This window comes from Brassica napus, chromosome A1 (assembly GCF_020379485.1).
Source record: "Brassica napus cultivar Da-Ae chromosome A1, Da-Ae, whole genome shotgun sequence".
Lineage (NCBI taxonomy): Eukaryota > Viridiplantae > Streptophyta > Magnoliopsida > Brassicales > Brassicaceae > Brassica > Brassica napus.
In genome coordinates, this window is record NC_063434.1 from 3,179,647 (window position 1) to 3,198,166 (window position 18,520).

The 18,520-nt window shown below is 31.9% G+C and overlaps 2 protein-coding genes, 1 long non-coding RNA gene and 1 pseudogene across 4 annotated transcripts; all 4 read right to left on the reverse strand.

Annotated features, from left to right (window-relative positions):
• Positions 1-108: 108 nt before the first annotated feature.
• On the reverse strand, positions 109-16,597 carry LOC106357392 (cytochrome P450 71B2-like). 2 transcript variants are annotated; one of them, XM_013797068.3, is made up of 3 exons: positions 16,131-16,597; positions 1,485-2,104; positions 109-935 (listed from the first exon to the last, which is right to left on the reverse strand). In XM_013797068.3, the coding sequence occupies exons 1-3, from the start codon at positions 16,432-16,434 to the stop codon at positions 321-323; spliced, it is 1,539 nt and encodes a 512-aa protein (XP_013652522.2). In that variant the 5' UTR covers positions 16,435-16,597; the 3' UTR covers positions 109-320. The 2 variants fall into 2 exon arrangements, with proteins under 2 accessions (XP_013652522.2, XP_013652523.2); XM_013797069.3 differs by lacking the exon at positions 16,131-16,597 and having other exon boundaries at positions 1,485-1,967; positions 2,038-2,118.
• LOC106371463 lies at positions 3,545-4,797 on the reverse strand. The gene is made up of 2 exons (XM_013811543.3): positions 4,721-4,797; positions 3,545-4,397 (listed from the first exon to the last, which is right to left on the reverse strand). Exons 1-2 carry the CDS (start codon positions 4,776-4,778, stop codon positions 4,081-4,083), a joined length of 375 nt encoding a protein of 124 aa, XP_013666997.1. The 5' UTR covers positions 4,779-4,797; the 3' UTR covers positions 3,545-4,080.
• LOC125609281 lies at positions 9,545-10,395 on the reverse strand. The gene is made up of 2 exons (XR_007339677.1): positions 10,129-10,395; positions 9,545-9,981 (listed from the first exon to the last, which is right to left on the reverse strand). It is a non-coding gene; the product is annotated as an uncharacterized LOC125609281 (long non-coding RNA).
• On the reverse strand, positions 11,326-14,424 carry LOC125609277 (annotated as a pseudogene).
• Positions 16,598-18,520: the final 1,923 nt, after the last annotated feature.

Genomic DNA, 18,520 nt, shown 5'->3' on the forward strand with positions numbered 1-18,520 from the left:
AATTAGCAAATGTAATTTAAAATTTTGAAATATTTACAATTAATCAATACTAGTTGATAAAAATGTATTTTTTTAAAAAACAATTTTTTTTCTTATAAAACATACGTCTTTAAGGTAACGTAGGGAGTGTACATAAATTAATTCTTGATACATATTGATATTATTATCACGTTGTTCATACATTTATTTCTTATACAACACAAGATATACTGAAATTCTTAACTTTTAAACTCGTACTCTTTCCATGAGGATCAAAAACACACAAACGGATAAGATAACTCAGTAGCTGAATCAAGCTTTTTGTGACAGCTCTTTGCTCATCAATGGTGTCGAACAGGAACAAGTAGAAGAGGCTGTTTCTTGACAACGGTAAGATTACCAGCTTCTTCAATATCAATGTCTTCTTCACTAACCATCCCTTCAGGCAACTTCCAATCAAAGAAGTAAAGCAAACTCAACAATCCTAACTCCACGGAAGCAAGCGCCATAGACATACCAGGACAACTCCTCCTACCAGAACCAAACGGCAATAGATCAAAGTGTTGTCCTCTGAAATCCACAGAACTGTTAGCAAACCGTTCAGGGATGAACTCTCCAGGGTCGGTCCATCTCCTGGGGTCACGTCCTATGGCCCATACGTTGAGTTGGATTTGTGTTTTGGGAGGTATATCGTAGCCGTTGATCTTGACGTGAGACATTGTTTCTCTGGGGAGTAATAATGGAGCTGCTGGGTGTAGCCTAAACGTTTCCTTGATTATGAGCTTTAGGTAACCAACTTTTTCAACGTCTTCTTCAGTGATCTTCTCCTTGTTGAGCCCTAGGGTGGTTCGTATTTCTTCTTGTGCCCTTCTCATCACTTTAGGGTTTCTAACGAGTTCGGTCATGGCCCATATCATGGTTATAGCTCCTGTATCTATCCCTGCAAGAAATATGTTCTGACAAAACACATAAAAACACATATAAGCATAAGGTTTGGAAATCAAGTCAGTGTTTGCATTTGTATGTGAACTTTTTTGTTTTTGGTAACTTGAAAGTCACGCAAAATCAAACACAAACAAATGATCGAAACATATATAGTTGTAGTATAGTGGTCTGGTCCGAGTAATTGGTTTTAAAATCCAGCTTACTACTACTCAACATTCACATAGAGATTGTACATAGATTCCTAGTTATACTCCTTCCCTTTCTAAAAGATAATTTTTTTCTAATTTTATTTTTTTTTGTTCCACAAAATAAATCTTTTAAACTAATTGATGTTAATAAGGTCCATACTTTAAAAAAAATTAACTGAAAATTTTGATTTAATTAAATATCAGTGGTTAGTTAGTTATTTAGAAAGTGTATAATAAAAATAGTTAGATTTAATTACAAACATTCATTATATTTATATTTATAATATGTGTGAAATGAGTTTTAGAAAATCATTTTTTTTGGAAACTAAGAGAGTATAATATAAACATGAAGCAAGATTTGAGATTCTTTACCATGAGGACTCCCTTGATATTACTAATGTTGAGCTTGAAATAATCTTTCTTCCCTTGTTTCTCCATCATATCCAACAAGAGTGCAACAATATCTGCCGTAGAGTCAATAGCTTTCTTCCCTGCTGCTTCAGGCTTCAAGTGGTCATCAATCACATGCTGGTAAAAGGCATCAAGCTCTTCAAACACTTTGTTTATCCTCTTGTGTCCACCAAACAACCAATCTAACAATCTCCCAAGTCCACCAGGGAAAACATCAGAGCAAGTGAAACTACCAAGAGCAACCAATGCATCACGTACAAGCTCTTCGATTCTATCTTGTTCAATCACAAACCCACTCTCGTTGAAGTTCTGTCCTAAAGCCACTCTACAAATGATGCTTGCGGTTAAAGAGAAAAAGGTTTTGTTTAGATCAACAGGAGATTGTTTTAAAGAAGATTCTGAAACCTTTTTAACCATGAATCCAACCTCTTCCTCTCTGATGTTCTTGAATGAATGAACCTTCTTGAGGCTGAATAGCTCGACGACAGCGAGCTTTCGCATCTCTCGCCAGTACTCCCCGTACTGCGCGAAGCTGATGTCTTTGAAACCGTACGAGAGTTTCCCCGTGGCGACAGTCTTTGGTCTGCTGCAGCATCCAAGGTCATTGGTTCTAAGGACTTCTTCGGCTGCTTCACTCGAGGAGATGACAACGGTTGGAACGAAGCCGAGATGAAGAAGTACCACGGGTCCGTATTTGATGGAGAGGTGGTGAAAGCAACGGTGAGGTAGTCCTGAGAGTTGGTGCAAGTTTCCGATGATGGGAAGCGTTGGAGGACTCGGAGGAAGATAAAATGTTTTGTTTTCTTTAATCTTTCTCACGAAAGAGATTAACGAGACAAACGTGAGAAGCAAGAAAACCCATGAGAAACAGAGAAAGATAGACATTTTTTTCTTTCTTGGAGAGTTAAGCTTAAGCTTTGTTTTTGTATCAATTATTTATAGGTAAGAAGATACTAGAAAGTTGATGACGTTGACGTTCAAAAACAAGTGTTTTTTGTGGCTCACAACGTTTTGTAGATTTAAACAAATGTAACACCATCGTTGAGAGTATTCCACGTGCAAGAGTTTTAGCTGGTTTTGTTTGTCTTTTCGCAAGCTCGAGCAGAGAAAAAGGACAAACCGGAAGATTGTGGCTATAAAACTAGTTTGTTTATGTTCTTGGGTTATGTTTGAATGGTATCCATTTTTCTGCTCTTGCTTATTTTTCTTCTAGGACTTTGTTTCTTGGAGAGATGGGCTTAACCTTTGTCTTTGTATGAATTATTGCATGCAGATAAGTGGTAACGTTAACTTTCCAAATCAAGTTGGTTTTTGTGGTTGATAGTATACTTTTGTGGATTTAAATCAATGCAAATTCATCGTAAGTCGTAACATGTAGGACTGGCAATGTTCAGAGTTCAGACTCTTCCACCGTCCCACGTGCACGTTTTCTTATTGGTTTGTGTCGGTCCGAGCATGGAGATACAGAGGACCATACCGGAACGTTGTGACTATCAATTTTTTTGGTGTAAATTTAAATTTGGTTTTCTATTATATGATAATATTCCTTCCGTTTCATAAAGAATGTCATTTTGACATTTTTCATACTGATTAATAAAATGATTGAAATGTATTAATTTTTTTATTAATTAAACGTATTCAACCAATAGTATTATTTATAAAATCAATGCATTTACAATTAATTTTAAGCTGAAAGTTGCATTTGAATTCTAAAATGATTAAAGTAACACTTAATATGAAATAGAAGAAATACTATTCCCTCCGTTTTTTATATAAGTCGTTTTACAATTATGCACGTAGATTAAGAAAACCATTAATTTCTTATATTTTCTAAACAAAAACATCATTAATTATTTACTTAACCACAATTCAACCAATAGAAAAATAAAAGATATATTACCATTGGTCATACAACATTAATTACTAATAAATTTTACATAGAAAACCGAAAACGACCTATAATTTGGAACAAAAAAATTTTTCTACAACGACTTATATTAAAAAACGGAGGGAGTATTTAGGACTTTTAAGTTTTAACTATTTTACGTGATTTAAATTATTTGTGTAACTAGATTTATATTTTGACGATTTTATGCTACCATTAAGGTTGACCAAGAGTTTGTGTTGTGTATAATGCTACGTTTGAAAATCAGTTGGTCATTATAATATGTGGGCCTAAATGAAGGCCTATGTTTCTGCTGGCCTAATAAGTATTTTTCTTCGTTTTGGACCTTTTATACCCAACAGCTCTGGTAACATCTGTCACTTTAATAGCAAAAACCAAAACGAGCTACGTGTTGGTTGTCACCATGAGACACAACAAATATCGCATTCGCACGTCAGGCAGAGATGAAGATGATGAATTGGAGAGGAAATGATATAATACTTTGTTTCTCTGTGAAATGCTTAACCTTTTCTGTCTGTAACTCGAAGTTTCACAAATAAGGATGCGCACATCAATATCTTGGCAAAAAGAAAAGTCATATTGCTTGAGACGCAAGAAACCTTATAACCTTGTTCACAGACATGAATCAGAAAGTTGTAATAGCAAAAGAAATTAATTCATGCAACTTATTTTGACTCTGGAGCTGACGGGTCTGAAGATGTAAGGCTGGCCGGCATAAGCGAACTCAGCTGTGGCTCCAGCTGGCATAACTTCTCCATTAATCAGAAGACACGTCCTTCCTTGTGGGCGAAGTAGCCATGGCTTGACAGGATTCACAGGAGCAAACCCTCCGCATGAGAGAGTCACCTGCTTCTGAGGACAGTTACACGTGTTGACCACCGTCACTTTCCACTCCGGTTGTCCGGCAACTTGTCTCCCCGTCCTCACCGCGCCGATCTGGAGGTCACTGAAAGCGCAGCGGCATTGTCCTGTGTGGGTTATTTGTCCTTTTTTATCATTTTTGTAACTCTATGTATATGAAAAAGAATAGAGACATGGATATACTTGTAACATATATATAAGAGAGAAAGACATCCTAAACATATGAAACAATATCTTAAATATTTGAAATCTCATTTCAGATCATATATTTCATATAATATAATCCAAAGAACAGAAGCATCAAACGAAAAAAAAAAAACGGATTAAGCATCCCATGATGATGACTGGATATTAAGTTTAGATATATGCCCTAAACGCATGAAATTTCTGAGATATATGCAAAAAGCCTTTAGAGATTCGATTACATTACCTTGAGTAACCATAGACAGAAGTAGAAACATAAGAAAATACTTAAGAGCAAATGCCATTGTTATTGTGATTTTTGTTTTTAAGAGATGGAGAGTGTCAGAGTGAAAAAAGAATCTGTCAAGTTTATATAGCCATTGCATATGTTAACGTGAAGTCTCTTGCTTCCGTAATTAATGACCAACTAGACCTTGACCCGCGCGACCGCGCGAGTATTTAATTTGTGTTTGTATTTAATGATATATTTGTTAATGTAGTCACATTTTTAAATGTAAATGTTATATTTGTACTTAATTTTATATTTTAGCGTAAAACGTATCACCGATATTAGGTATTATATAAAAAATCTAAAATTTATATAATAATATCCATGTCTAAGATATATAGCTAACAATTTTTTTAATAAAAAGTATAAAAATAGACAACTATGAATTAGTATGCTATTTATAAATGAAACATTAGTTATAATATTTGTAAGAAAATAAAATGATCGTTAAAATTCTATGAAATTTTGAACATATACAAATTAAGATTGAAAATAAAATAAAAATATAAATTTGATGTAACGATAAGAAATTATAAATGAGTTTAAATTTGTGTACATTTAAACCACGACCTTGCAGATGTTTGATTTTATTTTTGTAAATAAATATTTATTTTATCTAAGTGATAATATGTATTTTAAAATTTTACATGTGTTAAATAATTATTTAATAAAATTTATAAGCATAATAATTTCATAGTTTATATTTTTAAATTTTATTATCTTGTAAACCGTCAATTGTATTACCACCATTTTTAGAATATGATCCTTGCATCTATTCAAATGTTTTATTTTGTTTTTTTTGTGGATCAAAATTTTATGAAAATGTCTAATAAATTATTTTATATACATGTTAAGTTTGTAAATAATTATAATGGTGCATGTAATATATTTATATAGGTAAGAAGAAGAATTTGTTCAAAAAATAAGAAGAGTAACGTGAATTGTGGGAGAGAATGAGACAAAAATGTAATTTATCTTGTTACATAAATATTTTGTGTATATTATTGATATTTATGAATGTTTATAATATTAATATTATATAGATAAGTTAAAAGATTTATATTTAATTGATTGTGAATTTAATTTAGGAAATGTTTTATTAATTTTTAAAAAAACATGGAAAGCATAAAATTAGGAGTAATTATTACTTCATTAGTTCTGGAAAAGACAAAGATTACTTAAAAGTAGGTTCATTTAATTATTTCAAAGGCACTAAGCTGTAAATATTGTGCAAGTTTAAGGGTTAGTTTCAATGTGTACTTCTCTTTTAATAGATTAGATACTAGACCTTGACCCGCGCGACCGCGCGAGTATATAATTTGTGTTTGTATTTAATGATATATTTGTTAATGTAGTCACATTTTTAAATGTAAATGTTATATTTGTACTTAATTTTATATTTTAGCGTAAAACGTATCACCGATATTAGGTATTATATAAAAAATCTAAAATTTATATAATAATATCCATGTCTAAGATATATAGCTAACAATTTTTTTAATAAAAAGTATAAAAATAGACAACTATGAATTAGTATGCTATTTATAAATGAAACATTAGTTATAATATTTGTAAGAAAATAAAATGATCGTTAAAATTCTATGAAATTTTGAACATATACAAATTAAGATTGAAAATAAAATAAAAATATAAATTTGATGTAACGATAAGAAATTATAAATGAGTTTAAATTTGTGTACATTTAAACCACGACCTTGCAGATGTTTGATTTTATTTTTGTAAATAAATATTTATTTTATCTAAGTGATAATATGTATTTTAAAATTTTACATGTGTTAAATAATTATTTAATAAAATTTATAAGCATAATAATTTCATAGTTTATATTTTTAAATTTTATTATCTTGTAAACCGTCAATTGTATTACCACCATTTTTAGAATATGATCCTTGCATCTATTCAAATGTTTTATTTTGTTTTTTTTGTGGATCAAAATTTTATGAAAATGTCTAATAAATTATTTTATATACATGTTAAGTTTGTAAATAATTATAATGGTGCATGTAATATATTTATATAGGTAAGAAGAAGAATTTGTTCAAAAAATAAGAAGAGTAACGTGAATTGTGGGAGAGAATGAGACAAAAATGTAATTTATCTTGTTACATAAATATTTTGTGTATATTATTGATATTTATGAATGTTTATAATATTAATATTATATAGATAAGTTAAAAGATTTATATTTAATTGATTGTGAATTTAATTTAGGAAATGTTTTATTAATTTTTAAAAAAACATGGAAAGCATAAAATTAGGAGTAATTATTACTTCATTAGTTCTGGAAAAGACAAAGATTACTTAAAAGTAGGTTCATTTAATTATTTCAATGGCACTAAGCTGTAAATATTGTGCAAGTTTAAGGGTTAGTTTCAATGTGTACTTCTCTTTTAATAGATTAGACTAGACCTTGACCCGCGCGACCGCGCGAGTATTTAATTTGTGTTTGTATTTAATGATATATTTGTTAATGTAGTCACATTTTTAAATGTAAATGTTATATTTGTACTTAATTTTATATTTTAGCGTAAAACGTATCACCGATATTAGGTATTATATAAAAAATCTAAAATTTATATAATAATATCCATGTCTAAGATATATAGCTAACAATTTTTTTAATAAAAAGTATAAAAATAGACAACTATGAATTAGTATGCTATTTATAAATGAAACATTAGTTATAATATTTGTAAGAAAATAAAATGATCGTTAAAATTCTATGAAATTTTGAACATATACAAATTAAGATTGAAAATAAAATAAAAATATAAATTTGATGTAACGATAAGAAATTATAAATGAGTTTAAATTTGTGTACATTTAAACCACGACCTTGCAGATGTTTGATTTTATTTTTGTAAATAAATATTTATTTTATCTAAGTGATAATATGTATTTTAAAATTTTACATGTGTTAAATAATTATTTAATAAAATTTATAAGCATAATAATTTCATAGTTTATATTTTTAAATTTTATTATCTTGTAAACCGTCAATTGTATTACCACCATTTTTAGAATATGATCCTTGCATCTATTCAAATGTTTTATTTTGTTTTTTTTGTGGATCAAAATTTTATGAAAATGTCTAATAAATTATTTTATATACATGTTAAGTTTGTAAATAATTATAATGGTGCATGTAATATATTTATATAGGTAAGAAGAAGAATTTGTTCAAAAAATAAGAAGAGTAACGTGAATTGTGGGAGAGAATGAGACAAAAATGTAATTTATCTTGTTACATAAATATTTTGTGTATATTATTGATATTTATGAATGTTTATAATATTAATATTATATAGATAAGTTAAAAGATTTATATTTAATTGATTGTGAATTTAATTTAGGAAATGTTTTATTAATTTTTAAAAAAACATGGAAAGCATAAAATTAGGAGTAATTATTACTTCATTAGTTCTGGAAAAGACAAAGATGACTTAAAAGTAGGTTCATTTAATTATTTCAATGGCACTAAGCTGTAAATATTGTGCAAGTTTAAGGGTTTGTTTCAATGTGTACTTCTCTTTTAATAGATTAGATAGAGTTACAATTCTTGAATTCATTAGAATCTATAAACTTTTTTTTTGGAACGATATTATATTATATAAACACAATTAACAAATAAACGACAATCTTGTAACTAAATATACTCCATCGATTCTGTAATATATACAAGATACTCCGATCTCTTCGTTTCAAATTAATTATCGTTATAACATAAAATTTTGTTAAAAAATAAATACTGTTTTATGATTTCAATGCAATTTTCTACTAATTTCTCTATTTATCCCTAATTAAACAAAGATAAACAATAAATGTTATATAATTATAATGATTAAACAAGGGTAAATTTGAGCATTTAACTAGTTTCTTAATTTGTGTGCAAAACTCTAGAACGACAACTAATTTGAAACGGAAAGAGTATTTGAGAGAAAATTTGTTGTTTCCAAATATAAAATTAATATTTTAAAGATAATTTTAACTTTATTGAAAATTGATTGACTAATAATATTCTCTCCTTTCTTAAAGATGAATGTACTGGTGTTTTCACACATATTAAGAAAACACATTAATCATGCATCGTTTTTTAAATTATCAAATTCCAATGCTTTTTAACCAATAGTTTTTCAATAAATTCAATTAATTTTATTAAAATTTGTAATTTTTGTATAGAAAACATAAAAAAAAAACTATTTTTGTTAAACAAAATTTTTCTCTAAAATTTCTATCTTAATGAAACAGAGGGAGTATGTTACTGCATAAATATTGGTTAACTCGATTTAAAGTAATATTATTAAAAACAAAATTACAAAATAAATTTCCTAATTCTTATACTTTTAATCAAAAGATATTTTCTTACGAAACGAATGGAGTATTTATATACCCGTTGGCAATGTATATTATTACTTGTTGACTGCTTGTAAATGGCTCATGGCTGGTCAACACATCTTCAATTCCATTTATGACATTTAAGGTAGCGGAAGGTGTATATCTCTTTACTCATTACGTGGTTACTGTCTTTATTTGTACTGTCATTCATGGAGAAATTAAACTACGTATGTTGATCATTTCTTAGATAGTCAGATGATCATGAAAGCGTGGTCGAATAATGCAGTTGCAATGAGTACTGTTTTTTTAACGGCCTAGATGAAAGTGTGGCTTAGAGAAATAAAACGATAAACACTACAATTGTTTGGTCACCAAAATGTGAACAGTAATAGTGTAATACTACTAATAAAATGACATAAAACTCAATAATAAAACGAGTACATCTTTATTAGTCTATATATATGTGTGTGTAATAATGATCATCAGTTTTACATGTTCATCAACTAACAACACATGAACAAATACCAAATTAATGCGAGGGCAGAAAATTTAAGAGCAAGTGATTCCGCCCGACTCCATTTGGATATCAAACTTCTTGGTCCATACGTATTTGAAAACGAAATCAGTATGACCATATAGATTATTGGTTATCTTACACTCGTTACCGGATATCGATATCTGTGAATGGTCGATGGGCGTGAGCGATTTAAAACCGACACATGTCAACACTATGCGAGTGCCTGTGCAGGTGCAAGGGTTCGTCACTCTCACTTCCCATTCTGGTATATTCTTGATCATTTTTCCGGTTTTGGATTGCTTCAGATATATATCCTCAAAGGTTCCGGGTCCATAACACCCAAATCCTAAAATTTTCAAGGGCAAAATAATTATGAAAGAAAATTAGTTATAGAATACACGGTGTAAGCTTTAAACAAATTGGATCTGTTATATATAATAATGTCTGACGATTGTAACATTGTGTTCTATATAAATGTATTATATAACTATACCTTGGGAGACGAAAGCAAAGAGGAGAATGAGGCAAAGGAATTTGCATGCATTTGTTTTCATGGTTTGATGTTTGGATATTTATCAGAGAATATATATAACTTAGTAAATATGAGAATGTGGCTGATAAGTTGTGATGTTAGTGTTATTTATAGGGATGTATTGGGTTTATTTTATAGAATAAAATATCTTTTATGATTAAAAATTATAATTTACCATTTATGTAACAATATTTTTTGTTTTGACTTTGATTTGACTAAATTTAGTAAAATTAATTTACAATAATTAATTTTGATTATGCTATATTTACCTTTAATGAAAAATATGTATATATTTAAAACTATAATTTGGCAACAAATTATCTAGTGTAATTAAATATTTTTATATTTCCATTATTACATTTTAGTGTTATATTTTATTATATTGATTTAATTACAATCTATTAGTTATTAGCATATTTCAAAAATCTTATCATAAAATACAAAATTACATAAATATATATCTATGTCATAATTAGTTTTAAAAAATATCATGTTTATTAGTAAGTCATGTTTTTATTGAGAATGAATACAATGGAGATTCAATCAATTTTTTTTTAAAAAAAAATACTTGCTAAATAATATCTAGAAGAAATTTTGGTATAATTATAAGTAATGTTGACCAAAGAAAGAAGTGGGTAACAGTTTTTTTGTTCTGAAAGAATGTTAAATTATTTAAATAAAAAAATCTTTTCACAAAGGATGTGTTCTTTGATATAGCTAGCAAGTTGCAACCAACATGGTTTACAAAAGAGCAGGGTAACAGTTATTCAACTGCTATTATTATTTTTGTTCTTATGCCTAATTTGTTAAATTTTGAAGCAGATTATTTGACCGTAGAGTCTAATTAATTTATTAGAATTTAAGATATTGTGCATGAAAATAAGATAGAATTAGAAAGAAGAAACAAACTCATTCATCTCAAAATTTTAAATATGCTATTCCCTCTGTTTTATAAAAAAAATATTTTGACATTTTTATTATAAAATTTTAATGTTAGAATTTTAATGTAAACGTTTTATAATAATACCAGTTTTAACTTTAAATCAAATTTAAATATATTTAATATTACAATGAGTCAATGGCTATTGATTAAATCAAATACAATATATATATATATATATATATATATATATATATATATATTTTTTTTTTTACAGCAAACATTTACAGATTCATGTAGATTCTGTAAACCAAGGCGGCAATTCTGCATCAATGTGTATGACGAAAAACGACTGAATTCGAACACTGCGTACCAATCGATCCGTTTTTGTGTTTTCTGTCCTAGGTACATGAATGATGCTTGAGTTAGTGAAGTTTCTTCTCAGAAGCATAATGTCTTTTAGATAGCTTTGAAATGCTGGCCATTCATTTGATTTTGAAACCATCTTTACAGCTTGGAAACAATCCGTGATACAATTATAAACAAACACATAATTAATTGCAGGCTTGGTTCGTGTGGAAACATTTTGTAACAATAGCTAGTGGTCCCTTTAAAGCACCCAATGAAACAACAGGAATATCAGACACTTTTCCACCAACTCTAAAATGTTCAGTCGTGTTAGCTCTGGTGACGTCGGTTACTTTAATAACATTTATGTATGCAACTCGAAAGGTTTCACAAAAAGATGCGCACATCAATATATTGGGAAAAAGAAAAGTCATTTTGCTTGAAACGCAAGAAACCTAATAACCTTGTTGAAAATGACCCTGGAGCTGACGGGTCTAATTAACGAAATAACTGACCGAAATTAAACTGAATTTTTTTGTAAATAACCGAGAAATCTAATATCTTTAGAATGAAAAAATAAAAATGGAAATATCTGAACCGAAATTAAACCGAAATCCGAACGTGTTAGATGAAAGTGTGGTCAAACACTGCAGCTGAAAGGAGTATTGTTTTTGAAGGACTTCGATGAAAGTACGGCTTAGAGAAATGTAACGACAAAACACTACAAATAAAACGAGTATCTTTATTAGCCTAAATCTTACTAATGATCCAGACAATATATATGTAATAATGATCATCAGCTTCACATGCTCATCAGCTCAAGTAACTAAACAAACTTGAACAAAGACCAAATTAAACCAAGGGCAGAAAATTTAAGACCAAGCTACTTCGCGCGACTTGATCTTGATATTGAATTCCTTGGTCCATACGTATTTGAAAACAAAGTCAGTTTCGCCGTATAGATTGTTGATGAGCGAACACTCGTTATCGGATACCGATATTTGTGAACGGTCTATGGGTGTGAGCGATTTGAAACCAACACATGACAACACTACGTCAGTTCCTGTGCAGGAACAAAGGTTCGTCAATATCACTTCCCACTCTGGTGTGTTCTTGATCATTTTTCGGTTTTTGATTGTTTCAGTGATATATCACTAATATCACTAAAGGATCTAGAACATCCAAATCCTAAATTTTCCAAGGGCAAAAAAATTATGAAAGAAAATTAGTTATAGAATACATATTACGTGCTGTTACGTTAAAACTTTAAACGAATTAGATCTGATATATATAATAATGTGTGAAGATTTTAACATTTTGTTCCATATAAATGTATATATAGATAACACTATACCTTGGGCGACGAAGGCAAAGAGGAGAATGAGGCAAAGGAATTTGCATGCGTTTGTTGCCATGGTTTGATCTTTGGATATTTATCAGAGTATATGAAACTTAGTGAATGTAAGAATGTGGCAGCTCAATTGTGATGTTAGTGTTATTTACAGGGAGATATTGGGTTTATTTAATACAATAAAAAGTTTTGGTAGAGTTATAGGTTATGTTAACCAAAGAAAGAAGTGGGTAACGGTTATAGCTCCTTACCTTATGTAGCCACTCAATGCCCCATCAGTTTGCTTCTCGATACTCACATTCACAAGAGCATCTTCACCAAACACACTTTTTGCATATAAATTTGCTGATAGGAACCCGCATTCTTTTTCTATTGCAGATCTGCAAACAGAGAGAAGAATCAATTAGTAACAAGAGTTTCGGTCTATATAATGGGAAGAAAATAAGAATCTGAACTTAGACACTTCATGTATGTGGATTTGATTATGTGGTCGAGGAACTCTCTTTCGTTCTGAATCGTGGTGTTCACAGCAACCTGACATGAAGACGACCACTGAAATTTTAATAACCAAATTCAAAGAAAGGTAAGAGTGTAACAGGTTTGGTGAGATGTATAAGAAGCAATCTACATGGGCTGTGCCGGAAAAAGATTTGAGAGATAGAGTTTGTCAACAGATTGTTCAGGCTGTTGTGCCGGTTTACAGGAAGCTATATGCAGAACTATGGGCCGTTGGTTGAGAAAGATGCGAGTTCGAGCAAGTATGTGAGATACACAGTGGTGGCTTTGGATGCTCAGCTCTCTTTACATACCTAAGCCTATGAGATATGGAAGTTTTAAAGGAACACCGCCTAGTGAGAAACTCAAGATTCAAGAATGATGTTGACCTGAGACGCACTACTTCCACTGTTGTCTGGTTGAATGCCATGTTTTGTTGTGATCATATTGTGTCTGCTCTTCTTCAGTGGAGAAGCAGATGTACTCTTTTATACGTTTATAAATACTGTCAATCAGGTATAGTTTTTTAGTCACTGATCAAAGTCCCTTTAGTTCATTTTATTCTATTCGATGTTATAACCAGAAGATCAGCATGTTTGTTTTCTTAGTTGTTTTGCTACGTTTTTGACTGTTATAATTTTTCTGATCAGCATCACCGAACCAATTTTAGAGCCAATAAACCAATTTCTTGATAATATTACATTCTAGATAATATCTAGGCCGCAAATCGGTGGTTTTTTCAAATCCGGTTTCTATGATTCAAATCAGTTTAAACCATTTTAAATCTATTTAAACCGATGTAAATTAGTCTAAATCTATTAAATTAAATAATAATGTTAATAATAGTTTACAAATTTGTCTAATTTATTTTGTATATCTAATTTGATAATTCATCAAATAATTTTATAATTAAAATTTTAAAATTTTAAAGGAATATAAGTATAAAATATATATAAAATAAGTCAAGAATTTGCTCCGTCTAAGGACCGAATAATCCGCTTAGTCGCCAACTCTCTATACCTCTACAAATCGCCATTACCGTCTAGTCTAGTGGTTTCTTGAACATTGTTCATACATTAATTCTTGATACATATTGGATCTTATTAAGTTGTCCATACACTTATTTCTCATACAACGCAAGAATATACAGAACGTCTTAGCTTTTGTGACAGCTCTTTGCTCGTCAATGGTGTCGAACAGGCACAAGTAGAAGAGGCTGTTTCTTGACAATGGTAAGATTACCAGCTTCTTCCATATCAATGTCTTCTTCACTAACCATCCCTTCAGGCAATGCCCAATCAAAGAAGTAAAGCAAACTCAACAGTCCTAATTCTACGGAAGCAACCGCCATTGGCATTCCAGGACAACTCCTCCTTCCAGAACCAAACGGCAACAGATCAAAGTGTTGTCCTCTGAAATCTACAGAACTGTTAGCAAACCGTTCAGGGATGAACTCTTCAGGATCGGTCCAACGCTTGGGGTCGCGTCCGATCGCCCATACGTTGAGATGGATTTGTGTTTTCCGAGGTATATCGTAGCCGTTGATCTTGACGTGAGACATTGTTTCTCTGGGGAGTAATAATGGAACTGATGGGTGTAACCTAAACGTTTCCTTGATTATGAGCTTCAAGTAACCAACTTTTTCAACGTCTTCTTCAGTGATCCTCTCCTTGTTGAGCCCTAGGGTGGTTGGGATCTCTTCTTGTGCCTTTCTCATCACTCTAGGGTTTCTAACGAGTTCTGTCATGGCCCATATCATGGTTGTAGCTCCTGTATCTACCCCTGCAAGAAATATGTCCTGACAAATACACAAATTCATAAACACGTACAAGCATAAGGTTTGGAAATCAAGTCAGTGTTTGCATTTGTATGTGATCTTTTTGTTTTTGGTAACGTAAAGGTCACGTAAAATCAAACGCAACTGAATGATCAAGACCTAATAGTTGTAGTATATTGTCTGGTCATAGTAGTTGGTTTTAAAATCCATCCTACTACAACCCAAAATTTACATGGATCTAAGTTATACGCACTTGCATAGAAGTTTTTGAAGAAAAAAAAATTATTTCACAGTAATTTTTTATATGTTTAATAACAATTTTATAAGAAACTGTAAACTTTAAGAAACTAATTGAATTTGTTGACCTATTATTGGTTTAAAAATATTGGAAACTAAACTGATAGAAGCAAAACCTGATGTTTTGTGATAAAGATTTAATGTGTTTTGTTAATATGTGTGAAAATATATTATATCTATTTTAAAGAACTAGTATAGTATAACATGAAGCAAGATTTGAGATTCTTTACCATGAGGACTCCTTTGATATTACTAATGTTGAGCTGGAAATAATCTTTCTTCCCTTGTTTCTCCATCATATCCAACAAGAGTGCAACAATATCTGCCTGAGAATCCACAACTTTCTTTCCTGCTGCTTCAGGCTTCAAGTGGTCATCAATCACATGCTGGTAAAAGGCATCAAGCTCTTCAACCATTTTGTTTATACTCTTGTGTCCTCCAGACAACCAATCCAAGAATCTCCCAAGTCCACTTGGGAACAAATCAGAGCAAGTGATAGTACCAAGGGCTACCAATGCATCACGTACAAGCTCTTCAATTCTATCTTGTTCAATCACAAACCCACTCTCGTTGAAGTTCTGTCCTAAGGCTACTCTACAAATGATGCTTGCGGTTAAGGAGAAAAATGTTTTGCTTAGATCAACAGGAGTGTGTTCCAAAGATAATTGTGAAACCTTTTTCACCATGAATCCAATCTCTTCCTCTCTGATGTTCTTGAATGAATGAACCTTCTTAAGGCTGAATAGCTCGATAACAGCGAGCTTTCGTATCTCTCGCCAGTACTCACCGTACTGCGCGAAGCTGATGTCTTTGTGGTCTGTTGCAGCATCCAAGGTCATGGATCCTTAGAACTTCTTCAGCTGCTTCACTCGAGGAGATGACAACCGTTGGAACAGAGCCGAGATGAAGAAGTACCACGGGTCCGTATTTGATGGAGAGGTGATGAAAGCATCGGTGAGGTAGTCCTGCGAGTTGGTGCAAGTTTCCGATGATGGGAAAACTTGGAGGACTTGGAGGAAGATTCAATGTTTTAGTTTCCTTAATCTTTTTCACGAAACAGATCAAAGAGACAAACGTAAGAAGCAAGAAAACACATGAGAAACAGAGAAAGATGGACATTTTCTTTTCTTGCTCTACCGACTCAGCTCTTGGAGAGATGAGCTTGAGGTTTTTTTTTTGCTAACTTAATGAGCTTAAGGTTACTCTTCGTATCAATTATTATAGGTAAGATATTAGGAAGTGGTTTTGTGGTACACTTATTTTTGTGGATTTAAACCAGTATAATTCCATCGTTGAAAGCAACATTATCAACCTATGACAACTACGCAGAGGCGTGCCTATAGTGTATTGAAAAAGGCATTCGCATCAGGTCCCCGATTAATATGACTATTTTTATGGCCCCAAAATTTAAAATAATTTATAGTCTAGTGGTTTAGACTTATTTAAGAAAAAAACATTTCTACGAAAATTAATTAACTTATTTTCTGAATTCATGTATTTTTTTCTATATAACATATTTATGTTATAAACTTATTTTTTTACAGTATTAGACTTGTGTATTTAGTGAAAATAATATATCATATTAAAAAATTGTTTTTATTACGGTTGTAAATAAGTTTATTTTTAGAACTTGCCTTAGGTCCCTCTTCGCACGGCACTGCAACTACGATACAGATAACGATGGAAATTAGTAAGCTGCATGAGAAGATAATGAAAAATATAGTTTTATGGTTCAAAATTGACGATGTTAAAACTTTCCAAATCAAGTGGGGTTTGTAGATTTAAATCATATGTAAATTCATCGTAGCATGCAGTACTGTCAACATTAAGATACTTCCACCGTACCCCACGTGCAAGTTTTGTTATTGGTTTGTGTTGTAGCGGCATGAGTATGGAGTTAAGGACAACACTGGCTATACATAAGGTCCGAGAGCCAACAATCTGTTGTCACCACGTCAGTTTTAACTTGTCAAAAACGCCAAAGTCGCCGTCAGTGTCCTTCCCTCGGGTTATGTATAGGCTCAGATACTGTCAGCCATACGTATTCGAATGCATAGCCGATTGATGACAATTGAGCCTGGCTGGTGGAGTGTTACGGGAATAATGAAGGGGAAAACAGAGACACGTGGAGGAAGATAAGTGATCGAGAGTAGCCATTGAAGGTTGTTACAAACAAACGCGTGAAGAAGAAGAAAGAAACACGTGGCGAGTTCTTATTAGTTACGCCATGGATTCTGTTACAAGTCGTTTCCTTTAAATAGATGAAGTCATAGTAGTAAACGATTATCTGAATTCATTCTTGTAAACTCTTCTAAAGTTGGACTTATCTCTTTCAATCTATCGATTCATTCTTTGGAGAAGATCCTTCTCTTCCCGAGATCTTCTACAGGTGAATCTCGTTTCTTCGTTTCTTGAACGTTGATTCGATCTATCGGTAACTGGTTTTACCTTAACAGTGGTATCAGAGCCGTCGCATCCTTGGAATCGATGGCGGAGACACGAGCCCAGGCGCTGTTGAAAGAAACGGTGACGCGCGAGGCGGAGGAAGCTTTCGGAAACCGTTTCGAAGCTTTGGAGAAGGCGATCGCTGTACAGAACGAGAAGATAGCGATTCAGAACGATAAGACGGAGCGCAGCATAGCGGAGATGTTGGAAGCATTTCGTTTGATGACGAGTCACCCGAGTCAACCAGGACCTTCGACGAGTGAGACTCGGAACGTTAATGGTGGTTCGTTACGAAACTCTGGAACGCATGATCTTCACTACGAACATCAGCAACCTCAGCGACACACAAATTATCATGGAATGTCTCGAATGACGAAGGTGGACTTTCCCCGATTCGATGGTGAAAAACTCAAGGAGTGGATTGGGAAAGTGGAGCAGTTGTTTGACATTGATTTTACGCCAGAAGAATCGAAAGTAGGCATTGCATCGTTGCATTTCACGGGAGTTGCAGCGACTTGGCATCAAGCTTTGATGCAAGAAGAGGAGGGGCGTAGACTGCTGAGGAATTGGCCTTTGTATAAGGAATGGTTGCAGGAGAGATTTGAGGAGGTGTTAGATGATCCTATGGCTGAGCTTAAGGAGTTACGTGAGACAGAAGGCATTACTGAATATCATGCTAAATTTGAGTTAATCAGGACAAGATTGAAGCTTTCTGAAGAGTACTTGCTGAGTGCTTACTTGGCAGGGTTAAGGCTTGAAA

What these genes read in the sequence shown, in the direction of transcription:
- LOC106371463 (XM_013811543.3), bottom strand. Translation starts at nt 4,778, where the DNA reads ATGGCATTTGCTCTTAAGTATTTTCTTATGTTTCTACTTCTGTCTATG. An exon ending in TCTGTCTATGGTTACTCAAG is followed by an intron (nt 4,398 to 4,720) that starts GTAATGTAATCG and finishes TAACCCACACAG; the next exon opens with GACAATGCCGCTGCGCTTTC.
- LOC106357392 (XM_013797068.3), bottom strand. Translation starts at nt 16,434, where the DNA reads ATGTCCATCTTTCTCTGTTTCTCATGTGTTTTCTTGCTTCTTACGTTT. An exon ending in CCTTGGATGCTGCAACAGAC is followed by an intron (nt 2,105 to 16,130) that starts CACAAAGACATC and finishes GCTGCAGCAGAC; the next exon opens with CAAAGACTGTCGCCACGGGG. An exon ending in ATATCAAGGGAGTCCTCATG is followed by an intron (nt 936 to 1,484) that starts GTAAAGAATCTC and finishes GTGTTTTGTCAG; the next exon opens with AACATATTTCTTGCAGGGAT.